The 16,606-nt window shown below is 47.9% G+C and overlaps 1 protein-coding gene across 1 annotated transcript in view; it reads right to left on the reverse strand.

The window, feature by feature from the left end:
- Positions 1 to 4,010, reverse strand: part of LOC143787368 (uncharacterized) — a 42,698-nt gene extending 38,688 nt beyond the window's left edge. Inside the window, exons 1-2 of the mRNA XM_077276032.1 lie at positions 3,829 to 4,010; positions 2,956 to 3,070 (exon numbers count right to left, since the gene is read on the reverse strand). Coding sequence (XP_077132147.1) covers positions 2,956 to 3,070; positions 3,829 to 3,937 — 224 coding nt within the window. The 5' untranslated portion in view covers positions 3,938 to 4,010. The remainder of the gene's footprint in view (positions 1 to 2,955; positions 3,071 to 3,828) is intronic.
- Between the last annotated feature and the right edge of the window lie 12,596 nt (positions 4,011 to 16,606).

The raw sequence follows: 16,606 nt of genomic DNA on the forward strand, positions 1-16,606 counted from the left end.
AACGTAGTTATCAGAGCTAGTCTGCTGTGCTCTTGTCTACTGATCCTGGTTCCAGTTATATCAGCTAAGTCTGCCTTTTGCTTTTTGCTATTTGTTTTGGTTTTGTATTTTTGTCCAGCTTGTTCCAAATCTATATCCTGACCTTTGCTGGAAGCTCTAGGGGGCTGGTGTTCTCCCCCCGGACCGTTAGACGGTTCGGGGGTTCTTGAATTTCCAGTGTGGATTTTGATAGGGTTTTTGTTGACCATATAAGTTACCTTTCTTTATTCTGCTATCAGTAAGCGGGCCTCTCTGTGCTAAACCTGGTTCATTTCTGTGTTTGTCATTTCCTCTTACCTCACCGTCATTATTTGTGGGGGGCTTCTATCCAGCTTTGGGGTCCCCTTCTCTGGAGGCAAGAAAGGTCTTTGTTTTCCTCTACTAGGGGTAGCTAGATTCTCCGGCTGGCGCGTGTCATCTAGAATCAACGTAGGAATGATCCCCGGCTACTTCTAGTGTTGGCGTTAGGAGTAGATATATGGTCAACCCAGTTACCACTGCCCTATGAGCTGGATTTTTGTATTCTGCAGACTTCCACGTTCCTCTGAGACCCTCGCCATTGGGGTCATAACAGACTGCCAATGACATCAAGTCACGGAAGCTGTCAGTCTCCACCAGCCTGAATGGCAGCATTTCCAGTGACAGAAGTTTGGCAATGCCTGCAGTCAGAGCCTGTGCTCGTGGGTGGTTTGACGAGAAAGGCCGCCTTTTCTCCCATGCCTGTACTACCGATGGCTGTAGACTGGGCTGGGAGTGTGTGGATGACTGGGAAAGTGGTGCTGCGGGTGGAATTACAGTGGGTCTCTGGACAACAGGGCCAGAGGTTCTTCCACGGCGATCCTGGGAGGAAGCCGAACCAGCTGCGTGTGAGCTGGAGGAAGAGGCAACACGAGCTGAAGAGGTGGTACCTGCCGCTGTTGGTTGGCCGAGCTCTTCAGTGTGTTTTTCTAACTCCGCCGCGTGTCTGTTGCGCACATGTTTCCACATGTTGGAGGTATTGAGGTTGCTGACATTTTTCCCTCTTTTGACTTTGTGATGACACACCTTGCATTTGACATAGCAAATGTCATCTGCAACTGTGTCAAAAAAGGGCCAGACACTGCAAGTCTTGGGAGCGCCCTTTTTGGCTTTTGGAACAGACATGCTCCTAACGGGTGCCAAAGTGGAGGCTACAGGCTGCGCAGTCTTCCCCCTCCCTCTACCTCTTTGGCCCGTTCTAGGAATCTCTTCCTCGGAGTTGCTCCCACCACCTTCCTGTCCCTCACGCCACGATGGGTTAAGGACCTCATCATCTACACTACCCTCTGCCACCAACTGCTCCTCCTGGGTAGTCTCAGCAGCAGAGCACGCACCAGAAAGTGGCACCTGAGTGTCATCATCAGCGGATGCGGCCTGCGATGTGGTGACCGGAGGCACTGGCCCACCCGCCTCTTCAGAGGAAGAGAGAAAAAGCTGTTGGGCATCACTGCACCCTGCCTCTTCTTCCATTTCTCCAATGCTGCTTGGCTGGCCCCCTGTTTCCAAGCCAAGAGATTCAGAGAACAGAAGTAGAGACGGCTCCTGTCCTGGGCTCTCTGTCTGCCTGGCCAATTTGGCAGGTGGTGAAGAGACAGATGGCTGCTCTCCAGTGCTCTGTGTCTGAGAGGATGTGGCACTAATTGAAGTCGATGCGTTAGCTGCCATCCATCCGATAACGGCTTCAATTTGGTCTTCACGCAGCAGCGGTGTACGGCGCTCTGCGACAAAGCTGCGCATGAAGGACTGTTCCCTGGTGAAACTGGGTGCTGAGGAGTCACCGGTGCCCGCAGCAGGCACAGAATCCCCACGTCCTCTCCCTGCTCCGCGCCCACGCCCACGTGCCTTACTCCCTGCCTTCTTCATCTTGGTTGACTGATAAAGATAAGCAGAAAAGTACTAACGGCTTTGTGTGCTTATTCCTGAACAGCTCTGAGTCCTAACAGGTATAGGAAACACTAATTTTCTAAAGTGTGGACTAGACTTTAATATGAGCTAATGTGGCCTACACAAATGTAAAGTGGTGTGTTTGGTGAACTTTATTATTTATTTATTTTTTGGGGGCTGAACTGACAACAGAGAGAGCTGCAGTCACACGGAGACCGTGCAGACAGCCGTAAACGGCGCTGCAAGGCCCAAAAAGCCTCCTCTACTTTATCCTATGTAGTGTTTTTCCACAAGTTAGCTGGATACGGGTGGAAAGTCACTAATAGGAATTATTACAAAAAATGAGCAGCAGACTACACTACTTGAAAAAAAAAAGAAAAAAGAACAGTATGAGGCAATGAACCACCCTCCCTGAACTGAATGCAACCAGCTATGGATGGCCTATGGCTGCACACAGACTAGAGAGTGGGCTGCACTCACACACACACACACACACAGACCTTGCAGATCGCTGTGAAAACAGCGCTGCAAGGCAAAAGCAAGGTGAATAGTAGGTGAACACAGCGGTTGCTAAATTAGCCTTGGAAAAGCACAAAGAAGCAAATCGCTATCTCTAAACTGGCCCTCAGTCAGCAAACAGCGTCCTGTCACTAACTGAATTCACAGCAGAGTGAGCGAAAAATGGCGCCAGCGACTTTTAAACTGCATCATGACATCATTTCAGTAGCCAATCACAGCCTTGCCAGTAGTTTCATGCCCTCCATGCTGAACAGGATGTGCCCACACTTGGAATCATTCTCATTGGCTGATTTCGTGCAAATTTGTGCAGTTTGAATCCTGGGAACTTCCGATTCCGGTATCCGATACGCGGCAAGTATCGGATCTCGGTATCGGAATTCCGATACCGCTAAGTATCGGCCGATACCCGATACTTGCGGTATCGGAATGCTCAACACTAGACATTTCCTCTACAGACTCCTGTGTAGCCCATAAATCATTACTTACTATACTTACCAACAGATGATAGCAATGGCACCAATGATTACTGCAGCGATGAAGAAAACGACAGCAGGTATAACAATCTTATACACTGTATCCTCAGATGTTCTTGGAGGGACGGTGACATTCTCTAAAAAGAGAAAGAACATAAGTGATCAGGTAACCAGAGCTGGAAAGGGTTCAGAAGTGGAAACCAAATACATGGACGGCGCGGACTGAGGAGCCAAGCGTGACTATTCAAAAGAAGGGAATTTAGTTTGGAAAAATAATGGATTATTTTTTACGTCATGTCAATATATAATGAACAATACAGAGATCTGTTCTTTCATATCCTTGGAATAGGGAACGAAAACATAATGGGAGATGACACCTGAAACTACAAGTAACAAATGAAAAATCCTCCATTCCATGTATCATGTGACGCCATATAAATCTCCAGTCACAGAGGAAAAGTTACAGAAGCCAAATGACACAGAGCCTGGCGCTCATAATCTGGGCCCTAATAATGGCTCCTAATAGTTTCTGGGGCCGGATGTAAAGGACATATGTGATTTCTGAGCGGTTTATCGCCTGTCTTTTGTGGGCGCCTTCTGCTACATATAATAGTCAGTGGATCCAGTATTAATGCTCTGTGTCTCATCTATGTGTTATTAGACTGGACACTGGAACCCAAACTGCATTTTTCCCCAATTTCACAATGAATGGTAAAATGAATGGTGTCATTCAAAACTACAACTCGTCCCGCAAAAAGTTCAACAAGCCCTCATACAACCATACGAATGGCTTTTGGAAGAAGTAGAGAAGATAAATAAAAGCGCAAAATCAAAAATTTGCTGAGAAGGGAAGGGGTTAACAACATAATCAGAGTATATCAGGCAATGCACTTACCTTCTGTAATCCCGATCTGCTCTTGTGACCGAGGGATGCGGATAAAGATGGGAGCACCTTCCGCAGATGCTAATAGCACGCTGATAATTAGAAGGAGTCTAAACAGCATTGTAGCCTGGAGGAATATCACTTACTGTGTACGGCACAATCAGCTTCTCCAGACAGAGGATCTCACTGCAAAATCGCTGGTTACAACCAAGGATTCCGTGACATCACAACTGGAACCCAATTGTGACATAATGGAGGTGGGGCTAGACATGAGTGACATCATGGGGGCGGGGCTACACATGAGTGATGTCACAATTGGGGCTCAACCACTAAACGTTCCCAACTTCTATGAGAAGCTGCTTCACAGTTTAGAAAAATGGATTGTAAGATCATTTCAAATAGGCTCACAGTATGTTCTTACACTTTAACAATAAAAACAACAATCTTTATTCTAATATATTTAAAATTAATATAAAAAAATACCACATCATACCACCACAAAAAAATCAATTAAAGATGATCAACCTAGGGAGGTGCCTATCCCTACACTGGCCTGAGCCTCCCTACCTACCAGCGGAGGTTGGCACCCTAGAACCTGCGCAGTGGCGCCCCCGCTCCACGACAGCTTTCCCTGCTCACCCTGTACGGCCCTGTTATGGCAAGAGTGTGACAGGGTATTAGGTAGGTGAGATAGGAATATAAGAGGTGTCTAACTTTCTTATATTGATAATATCAGAGTTTGTATATAGGCATAGATTCCTTTCACTAGATACACCTATGTCAGTACTAATTCTTAGGCTATGTGCCCATGTTGCGGACTTGTGTGCGGATTTTACCTGCAGATTAACCGCGGATTTCCTGCATTTTTTGTGCGGATTTCACCTGCGGTTTTACACCTGCGGATTCCTATTGAGGCGCAGGTGTAAAACGCTGTGAAATCCACACAAAGAATTGACATGCTGCGGAAACTACACCGCAGAGTTTCCGCGCTGTTTTTTCTGCAGCATGGGCACTGTGGATTTGGTTTTCCATAGGTTTACATCAGGGGTGGGCAATTAACTTTGCCATGGGGCCGCATGAGAAATTTGGATGGTTTTAGAGGGCCGGACTAATATAATGACATATGGACTGCGCTGTACCCCTATATATAATAAGGCCATCTGCATAGGGCATTACAGCTGGCGGGTTCCATGATACATATGATGGGCAATGCCCCATACAGACACTTGCGCCATATAGTGCTGCACAAACGTTATGGCCCCCATATAGTGCTGCACAAACAGTATGGCCCCATATACTGCAGCACAAACAGTATGGCCCCATATACTGCAGCACAAACAGTATGGCCCCATATACTGCAGCACAAACAGTATGGCCCCATATACTGCAGCACAAATGTTATGGCCCCATATACTGCAGCACAAACAGTATGGCCCCATATACTGCAGCACAAACAGTATGGCCCCATATAGTGCTGCACAAACATTATGGCCCCATATACTGCAGCACAAACAGTATGGCCCCATATACTGCAGCACAAATGTTATGGCCCCATATACTGCAGCACAAACAGTATGGCCCCATATACTGCAGCACAAACAGTATGGCCCCATATACTGCAGCACAAACAGTATGGCCCCATATACTGCAGCACAAATGTTATGGCCCCATATACTGCAGCACAAACAGTATGGCCCCATATACTGCAGCACAAACAGTATGGCCCCATATACTGCAGCACAAACAGTATGGCCCCATATAGTGCTGCACAAACATTATGGCCCCATATACTGCAGCACAAACAGTATGGCCCCATATAGTGCTGCACAAACATTATGGCCCCATATACTGCAGCACAAACGTTATGGCCCCATATACTGCAGCACAAACAGTATGGCCCCATATACTGCAGCACAAACAGTATGGCCCATATACAGCAGCACAAACAGTATGGCCCCCATATAGTGCTGCACAAATGTTATGGCCCCCATATAGTGCTGCACTGTCGGCTGCGCCCGGGGCCCCCTGGATACGCCACTGCTGAGACCACCGCTGATACTCACCCGAAGGATGGAGACCATCAGCCAGCAACTTTCTTCACCGCAGCACATCCCGCGCGGCGCTGGAGTGACGTACGCACGTGACGTACAGGGCCGATGCGGAGCACAGCCTCTTGTGGCCGGTGGCATAATGCTGCCTCCGGTCACAAGAATGATTGAACAAGCCGGGAGCCAATGGCTCCTGATGCTGTGTCAATCACATCCTGACCCTGGAGGACTCCAGTCTGGAGGAACTGTATGCGCTGCAATGCGCAGCGTGTGGATGACCTCGGGGCCTTCACTTCAGCCGCCAGCCCTCATCAGCGTCTGGCGTCTGGCGGCTGGCCGAGCGGTGCCGGCGGCGGCTGTCAGAAGTGACAGCTAGCTGGCGGGCCGTTAAAATTCATCAGGCGGGCCGGATGCGGCCCGCGGGCCACATCTTGCTCAGGTCTGGTTTACATGGTACTGTAAACTGCATGAAAAACTGCTGTGAATCAGCAGCGACCAATCCGCTGTGGATCCGCAGCCAAATCCGCAACGTGTTCACATACCCTTGATCTTCCTAATTCACTAGATACACCTATGTAGGTACAAAATGAGATTGTTATAGACATATTCATGCAAAGATACCTATAAGAATCGCTGACTATTGCACACATCACTAAGGTGCCTCAATGCATGTATATCAGGACTGTAGTCAGGAAAAAACTGCCAACTATACAGTACATAACCCTCACAAACTTGCAGTCGAAAGTCCCATAAAATATACACAAATATAACATAAATAAAACTATGAAAAGATAAGTGGACAACAGAGGGTACCAGGTTACGCACTAGATGGCGGTACATATGCCCACAGACTCAAGGCCACATTGCTGCAACAATATCCATAATGCGGTATATTGGGGGGACTGATATTTTCAGGAAACAAACGGCCACCAACACTCTGTTGCATGCTGCTTCCTGCCATCCGCACCACATGATTCGAGCTGTCCCAATAGGTCAAATTCTCCGCCTTCATCGGATCTGCTCTACGGATGCGGATTTTGAGGCGAGGGCGGAGGAATTGAAATCACGCTTCCTCTCTAGGGGCTATAGCCGCCGTAGTGTTAGGCACGCATATCATCGTGCTAAACACTCAAACCGCAATAATCTTCTCTATAATCGAACATCTAAACAATCCAAAAGTAGCGGAATGGTGAGGTTTGTGACATCCTATAATCCCCAACATGAGAAAGTGCGTATGGCATTAAGTAAGGCATGGCCCATCTTAAAAGTTGATCCCATAATTGGGAAATTTCTCCCAGATTGCGGTCCGATCTCATTCCGACGGGCAAAAAATCTTCGGGATCGTCTGACACGTAGTCACTATGTCGGCCGACCAGTTTCTACATTTTTGGATTTGATGCGGCCAGGGGGTGGGTGTGTGCCGTGCAGGAGGTGTGTCACCTGTCCCAATGTTGAAAGATGTACCTCTTTTGTGGATTCTAGGGGTACCAAGGTGTATGTTATCAAACAGAATATATCGTGTGTCTGTCTCTAGGTACGTAATTTATTATGCTACATGCCCATGTGGGCTAATTTATATTGGGCTGACGACACGTCAGCTCAAAGTTCGTATCAGAGAACACGTCCTTGGGATACAGGCGGCTGCCACATGCACGGACTCATCCACCCTCAAGACACTGCTACGGCACTTTAGGGAATTTCATCATTGTGATGCCTCCGGACTTAAGGTCCGGGGGATTGATCTTTTAAACATCAATATTAGGGGGGGTAATCTCAGTAAACGTTTGGCCCAAGCAGAGACTAGATGGATCTGGACTCTTCAGACCATTAGTCCCAATGGGCTCAACGAAAATATCTCCTTTGTTCCTTTTTTGTGATTAGTTTCCCTGTGCACCCCTGGGTACGCACCATATGGTAGGTTTTTCATGATTTTAATCTTTTAATTCTTTGTTAATATGTAGATATATTATCGCTTGGAAAATGTGTCCGTATGATGGAGCCTCGTTTTGGGATAAACTATTGATGGGATCAACATGTCTCTTCTATCAATATTGAGCCCATACAGGAAATCCTTTCTGCTACTGGTTGTCTATGGACTATTTATGGACTCACATATATTAGTATTTGTGTTGCTGTATTGTCATTAGTCTGTTTTTTCTATTGTTATTGTTGTTCATTTTTGTATGTGTTTTTGTATATTGTTATTCCCATATACCTGTCTCTATGTCCTTGTGTAGTACACGTATTTTCATCCCCTATTTCTTCTTATATTGCGCGGCCGTAGGTGGGCTGTTTTGCCCTTTCTTATTCCCATTTGTAATATGGCCGCGCATGCGCGCTGACCGGTGGTAGGCTGCAGCCCGGCGTTTCCATGGCTATGCGGTGAGTGATCACGTGGGGCCCCATGTGTTTCCTCCTGGCTGGCGGTGTGAACGCCATGCGCGGCCGCATCGGCGGCGGACAGCGCGCCGTTGGGGAGTACACCGGGCATTTCTGGTATGTAGGTATAAATGGTGACACGGATAACATCTTTCACGCCCCCTGAGGAAGGAGCATTGTGCTCCGAAACGCGCGTCGGGTGAACTCCTGGCTCCTAAGCTGTGACAATATCAGGTATTTACACTTTATATACCTGGCTATACTGTTGTGTTATTATGATGGATTGTTTGGGGATATTGATTTTTGTATATATCTGGCCATAGGCCCCCAATATACCGCATTATGAATATTGTTGCAGCAATGTGGCCTTGAGTCTGTGGGCATATGTACCGCCATCTAGTGCGTAACCTGGTACCCTCTGTTGTCCATTTATCTTTTCATAGTTTTATTTATGTTATATTTGTGTATCAATAAAGTTATATATTTTATGGGACTTTCGACTGCAAGTTTGTGAGGGTTATATACTATGTAGGTACAAGTTGTTCTTCTTGATTGATAGTCTGGACCCCCTGGGACCATATGATTGGAATCCCCACTAATTGAGTAATCTTTCAATCTTATATGCTATTCTCAACAGAAGTGCGATATAAAGAGGGTAAGTTCTACAAGGAGTGTATCTGGACATGTATACACACACCTGCTGTCTATATTTGCAGAAAAGACTTCATTGTTAATAATCTTTGCCTATATTCAGAATGTGATAGAGAAATATCTTCTCCTCTATAAACTAGACTGGCTCAGTTAAATGTGAGTTTACTTAACTTGTGGGAAATAAATAGGGCGATTATACAATGGAACATCAGATATGATCATAAATATAAATGTATCAAAATAATAAAAAAAAAATATTAAATATGACAAGGCAATAACACACTCCAAAATCTTCACAGATAATAGAGAGACCCTTCTTAATATAGACAGACCCCTCTGTCAATGCCCTGTTAACTCTAAATATGATTCATACCCCTCTATCAATGCCTTATTTAATTTTTAGGTCAGCCCATACATGTATATAAAACCCACACCACCAGTAAAAAGCAAATAACACTAAGCTATGTTACAACTCAACACGTTTCCCCTTTTCCAAGGTTCATCAGGTGTAAGATATAAGCACAGAGCACTTAGCATATTGTTTTCTCAATCTAGATATTGAATGACAAGACAGATAATATTAGATATCCAGGGTCAATCCCCTCTCCGGTATAATGCATCAAAAAATCCTGTTTTCTCTATCGCTTCATCGGGGACACAGGAAACCATGGGACGTCCCAAAGCCGTACCCAAGGGGGGTTGGGACAGCAGAAAAACTCCATTCAGATTGGAGAACTCACCGCTGCCGCCTTCCAGGTCTTTCTACCTAAACTAGCATTCGCCGAAGTGTAGGCATGGACCCTGAAAAATGTGCGAGCATGTGGATGGAGGACCGATTGTCGCTCTGCAGAGCGGAGGTCCTATGAGTACCGCCAGGAGCCACCACTGCCGAGGTAGAGTGTGCCTTAAACCCAGGAGAAGGCACTCTTCTCTGACCTGGTAAGCCTCCAATTGCTGTCCGGATTGGGCGAGCAGTCGTTTACCTAGAGGCTGGAGGACCTCTATACGCACGAGTCCGTGTTCTGAAAAGGCAGGGTGGGAGGCCTTAGACAGACAGATGCACGTCACCCTGACCACGTAACCTGATGAGAAAACGCTAAGGAGGATGAGCCCGAGCTGAACGAAAAGGAGGGGAAACAAGAATGACGGGTAGAGGCCTAATGAGAATGTTTGAGAGGCCCGGGAAGAGCACTGAACCTGTGATCCGCAGAATGTACATAAACTACGGTCACAGTTTCAGCGAAGAGTCTGGGAGTGGTCGAAAGCCCGAAAGGGAGAAGACAAATTGAAAAAGGACCCACCCATCGCAAAACGCAGGAAACTCTGATGCCTTGAAGACATGGATAAAGGCTTCCATTGAACAAAAAAACCCCAAAAACCTGCGGTTCCCAGGAAGCAATTACGGAACGAAGAGACTATCCTGAGAAGACAAAGCCGGGCTCCTCCGTTCAGTAATCTTGGATCCATGACGAGTCACGCGGAGGAAAATCTACCAGGACTGGTCCTGGGGGATCTACCCCTCGCATCATGGAAACACCCAGAGAAGGATTTAAAGGAAACCTTTTTCCTTTCCTGGCAAGTCTGTGGCTTCTCTTGGTGGGAAAACTCCTCTGTTGAAGGGAAACGTTGGAAGCATCGAAAATTACTTGACAGAGGAAACGGCGAGGCTTGTCCTGAGGAAGTAGATGTAACCACCCTACTGGCTTCACTGCATGGCCTCCCATCCCCCACCTGCATTATGCACAAACTCACTCACTTTTCTGGGCTATGTTGTGACCTCTCTGCTGCTGGCTCAACGCTGTGTGCCTCATGTCTCCTGCTTGCTCTGTGTATGCCTCCTGTTTCTTATTGAGACTGTGTGCACCTTGCTAAGGTGTCCCCGGCCAATTGCCATGAGGCTTCCTATACTTAAGACTTCCCCACCTATTGGTGGGGACCTGTGCAACATACTTCCTCAGTCAGTTCCTTGCTGCTGAGGTGCCAGGTCCCTGTGTTCTGACTCATGTGTCTGCCACCCAGTGGGGCGCTGTGTTATGATCCTTAGTGGCTGAGGATCACAGATTGGACTAGCTAAGTTACTGAACATAGAACGAGCTCTAGGGAGGTGGTAACTGGACTGACCGCAAATCTGATCCTAACCAAACACACTAAAGGCAGCCGGTGAACTTGCCTAAATTCCTGGACGTCTCGACGCAGCCTGAGAAACTTGCTACCCCTATAGAGAAAGTAAGACCTCACTTGCCTCAGAGAAATGACCCCAAAGATATAGGAAGCCCCCAACAAATAATAACGGTGAGGTAAGGGGAAAATACAAACATAGAAATGAAAACAGATTCAGCAAATGAGGCCCACTAATACTAGACAGCAGAAGACAGGCAGGGAACTGTGCGGTCAGTAAAAAACCCTATACAAAATATCCACGCTGAGAATTCAAGAACCCCCACACCAACTAACGGTGTGAGGGGAGAAACTCAGCCCCCTAGAGCTACCAGCAAGCAAGGAAATCACATATTAGCAAGCTGGACAAGGACAAATAAATAACCAAGAAACATATTGAACACTGATGATCAAAAAATGAACAAACAGAAAACTTAGCTTCTCTTGGAGAGACTGATAACGAAGGTAGGCAGGAGAGATCAAAATAGCACTGAATACATTGACAGCAGGCAACAACTGATAGTCCAGGTGAACTAAATAGGAAACCAGCTAACAGATAACGAGACAGCTGATCCAGCCTCAGACCTGCAGAATGACACAAAGAGCCACCAGAGGGAGCCCAAAGATAGCACTCACACAGTACCACTTGTGACCACAAGAGGGAGCCCAAAAACAGAGTTCACAACAGCGTTGTACCCTGGCCTGTGTCCTTGTCTGCCATCCAGTGGGGCGTTGTACCCTGGCCTGTGTCCTAGTCTGCCACCCAGTGGGGCATCGTACCCTGTGCGTTGTCCCATTCCTGACCCTGTCTTAGTCTAGTCCTGTTCCTGTGTCCGGTTATATCCCTGTCTTGGTTTGCTTTCTCTGCTGTGCATACTGTGTCTTGCTTTGCTCTGCTCTCCACTCTGTGTCTTGCTTTGCTCTGCACTCTGTGGCTCTGCTTTGTACTCGGTTCTACACTCTGTAGCTTTGCTCTGCTCTCGGCTCTGCACTCTGTGGCTTTGCTCTACCCTCTGCTCTGTGGCTCTGCTCAATTCTTGCTCTGCGGCTCCGCTCTATGCGGTTCTGCCTGGCTCCGCTCCTTGCGTTGCTTCCCTGCTCTGCTCTTTGCGGTTCTACCTGGCTCTGCTCCTTGTGGTTCTTCCTTGCTCCGTTTCTACATCTCTGCTTTTGGCTCCGCCTCCTGCGCTTTTGTTCTTGGCTCCGCCTCCTGCTCTTGGCTCTGCCTCCTGCAGTTCTGTTCTTGGCTCTGCCTCCTGTGTTTCTGTTGGCTCCACCTCCTGTGCTTCTGCTTTGCATCCGCTCTTGCGGTCTTTCTCTACTTCCGTTCCTCCTGTCCGAACAGGTCCCTACCTGTTCCCATATACCAGCCGTGCCTGCCTGTATACCGTTCCCGCCAGTGTACCAGTTCAGTCCTCCTGTCCTGCCTGAGTACTTGCCGTGCCTGCCTGCCCTGTGTCTCAGCCGTGCCCGCCAGTGTCTCTGCCATGTTCCGTACCCCGGTGGGATCAGCAGCCACACACCACCCTGGAGTGGTACCTGGTAGCTTCCTGCAGCACAAGCCTGACCTCACCATCAGAGGCTCCAGTGAATACCAAGGAAGCTACTTAGTTACACCCCTTCCAGGGTAGTCTAGTTTGTGGCACAGTGGGGCCACACTCCCGCATGCCCGCTCCAACCAGTCTGGGCACGAGCGTGACAGTAGAGAACTTGCCCCTCCGGTCACCTCCTTAATAATTTTGTCCAACTCGGAGCCAGACAAGAGCCCTGGAAAGGCAAGTTGGTAAGGGACTTCTTTAAGGATAAGTCCACCTGCCACGCTTTAACCCAAATGGTCCTTCAGATGGCCGCTATATTGCTGGATGCCTGAGCCGCACATGCAGCAGAGTCCAGGGAGGCAGATACCATGTACTTCCCTGCATGAGCAATTTGTTCAGCGAGGTTGGCCAATTCCTCCGGTTGGGCTCCAGAAAGAATGCCCTGACGGAGCTGATTAGCCCATGCAGTGTTGGACTTTGCCACCCAGGTGTAGGCAAAGGCAGGGCTCAATGAAGAGGCAGCCGCTTCAAAGGCTGACCTTGCAAAGGACTCTATGAGTCTCTCATTCGTGTCCTTAAGAGATGTTCCATCTGGAAGAGGGAGGACTGTATTGGTTGATGTCAAGCAAATAAGGCAGCACACTGCAGTGCTAAAACATGCAAACATGAAAACTGAATTGCATTACTGCGCTAGAAATATGAAAAATGAGAGCATTTCGCGCATAAAAATGGCCAATTTTATGTGTACCTGGTAGCCACTTTACGGCATCTCTCCTATACCAGGTCCTATGCTTCCTTTCCTCGCTGAGAATAAACGTCTCCATGTGAATGGGTACCTATGAAAACCTCTTCTTAGACTACATTCTCTCTCTCTGTGGAGGGGTATTGGACCTGTTGCAATTAAAACACCTGTGACTAGGAGGCGGAGTGCTCGGTCAGAAGGCTAAATAATACATTTGAGAAAACTGACCGTCACATCCAAACATAGACTAAGTGTGAACAGGTGCTGAACCTGAGCACTCCGCCTCCTAGTCACAGGTGTTTTAATTGCAACAGGTCCAATACCCCTCCACAGAGAGAGAGAGAGAGAGAGAGAGAATGTAGTCTAAGAAGAGGTTTTCATAGGTACCCATTCACATGGAGACGTTTATTCTCAGCGAGGAAAGGAAGCATAGGACCTGGTATAGGAGAGATGCCGTAAAGTGGCTACCAGGTACACATAAAATTGGCCATTTTTATGCGCTAAACGCTCTCATTTTTCATATTTCTAGTGCAGTAATGCAATTCAGTTTTCATGTTTCGTGTTTGCATGTTTTAGCGCTGCAGTGTGCTGCCTTATTTGCTTGACTATATAGGAGTTGGTGACTCTAAGGTTCAGCACCTGTTCACACTTAGTCTTTGTTTGGATGTGACGGTCAGTTTTCTCAAATGTATTGGTTGATGGTATGGAAACCAGAGGGTCCACAATCGGAGAAGTGGTCCAGTTAGCAGTGAGCTCAGGAGAGAAGGGATATAGGATGCTGAGGCGCTTCCCTCTGTGAAAGCGGCTGGTCACGTTTTGCTGTTCCTTGGAAAGTACCTCCTCAAATTCTCTGAGGGGCAAAGACCTTAGGAGCTGGTCTCAACCGTCTAAACTAAACCGCCTGTTCTGCGGGTTCTGTAGCAGTATCCTCAATGTTAAAGGTATGGTTGACAGCCACAATAAGGCTCTGGACCATGTCTCTTCTATTAGAGGCTGGGTGAGAGTCCGCATCTGAATAATCCTCAGACAGTATATCCGAAACTGCCATGGCAGAATCCAGGGAAGAGGACCGGGAAAAAGATGTCCGTCGGCAGACGTAAGGGGAAGAAAGGGAGGAAGGACTAGAATGACGCTCCCACTTAGATCTATTACGGCCCCTGAAGGTAGGCACCGCCGGAGACTCCTGCGATCCGCTAGTAACAGTGGAGGTAGGAAGGGAAAATCTGTCAAGGATGGACACAAAGGACTGCGAAACCCTGGTGAGGTCTGTGACCGACTGCGAGAGAGGTAGCCCACACTGGGATGGGGGCACCACCCTCTCCTGGGGCAGTAGGTGACTGCTGCAGTCCTGACAGAGAGGAGAGTATTGGCCTGAAGGGAGTTTACATTTACATGAAGTGCAAACAAAGTGTCAAACAAGAGCAGAGGAAGAAGAGCCAGGAGGGCGAGTGTGCTCTCCTTTAGGATTAGGCATGATGAGAAGCAGACCCACTAAGAGTTGCCAGAAAGTTAGGGGACAAAGGAGATTGCAGAGGAGAGTGTCAGTCTGCAGAGCAGAGCTACTCACAGAAAGATGCAGCTCCTTCTGGACTGGAGAGGGCTCCAGGAGACAAACAGGGATGCTGGATAATTGTGGAGATGAGAGAGTCCCCTGCAGAGATGCCACCTTCCGGGACTGGATGCCGGTAAATGGCAACCACAGGGAGGAAGAGGAGGACCCGGAGAGAGAAAGCATGCAGAAGGAGAGAAGAGGGGGCGTTACTTCAAAAGCCCTCTAGGCGAGGCCAAAAGTGGGCAGAGCTACATCCAGAAAGTGGGCAGAGCTACAGGCTGGAAGTGGGCAGAGCTAACTGCCAGAAACAATAGGGAGAGACAGCGACACCCATGAACCCTGCACATTTGAGGTGAAGGGGCGGGGCTAACTGCCAGAAACAGCAGGAGAGAGTGTGCTATCAACAGGCAGGGAAAAAAGCCCGCCCGAAGATGCCGAGAAGGGGGCAGAGCTAACTGCTGAAGTTATGTCGCACTGAAGCCGGGGCCTAAATTTAAAACTGAGGCCCCGGAGACAGGGGAGGGCGGCGCGTAGGCCTGGACTGCCTGTCAGGTAACCTAGAATGAAGGATAACCCAGAATGCAGGGGGAAACAGGCCCCCTATAGATGAAAAACTGCTTATATCTAAAAAGAAGGCCACTGTATAGAGAGACTAACTAAAAGAAGGCCCCTCTAACAACAAACCCTCTAACAATGAACGAGTTGAGGGATAGGGGGGCAGTAACACTCATCCAGCTTCCTCTGTCATTTTCCTTAATCTTTATCATTATCTTCGTCCTTCTTTTCTTCATCTTCTTTCTTGTCCAGATCTTCTCCCCTGACACCTTTGGGCTCCTGACAGAGAGAGAAGAAAGGGAGATGTACCTCTCCATCCAGACTTTCATTGGACGTCCATGCCTCCTAAAACCGACAAGCTCTGGTGGGCGAGTGAGTAGGAGACGGAGGCCAGGACCAATGTTCGGATCACTTAAAACACTTTTGTGTTAGGGTCCTGCCGGCCAGACATATGAGGATACGGGGTGGCAGTACACGCCGTACTCTGCCTCTACGTGGGAGTACAGTTGTGACCGTTCACACTGTATCCCTCCAGAGGTAAGGGTAGAAGATCCATCTGAAAAGACACAACAAACACTGAGGTAGATATGGGTGTAGTCCTCTTTCACACTTCAGTCTTTTTGTTTCAATCAAAATCCATTGTTTTGTGAAAAAAACGGATCCAGCAAATTGGCCCGCTGGATCCATCTTTTTCTCATAGACTTGTATTAGCGAGGAATTACAACGGATGGCCTCACGTTTCGTCCGCCGTGCGCTGGATCTGTCGGAATTTGTTTATCCGTCTGGAGAAGACGTACAAAGAAATGTTTTTTGTCTGCGTCGAAAAGTCCTCCAGCGACGGGTCCAGCGGCGTCCGTCGTTGGCTAGAATGGAAGCCTATGGGCGCAGGATCCGTCGCTGTCCATCAAAAGACGGAATCCAGCGACGGATTCTGTTTTTTGAAACTGAGCATGCCTGGAAGAATTTCTATTCCTTTAATTTAACCCATTTTTCTCATTCAGGGAATCTCTCACTCTCTAGAATTCTGCTCCTTTAAATTCCTGTGGCAGCTGCTTTGACGGATCCGTCAAAAAAGGGATCCAGTGCATCATTTTTAAACAATCCGCACAGGATCCGTCTTTTCAACACTTTGACGGATTGTGAATGATTCTAAAAAGTGATGTGTGAA

The sequence above is a fragment of the Ranitomeya variabilis genome, chromosome 8 (genome assembly GCF_051348905.1).
Source record: "Ranitomeya variabilis isolate aRanVar5 chromosome 8, aRanVar5.hap1, whole genome shotgun sequence".
NCBI classification, from domain to species: Eukaryota; Metazoa; Chordata; class Amphibia; order Anura; family Dendrobatidae; genus Ranitomeya; species Ranitomeya variabilis.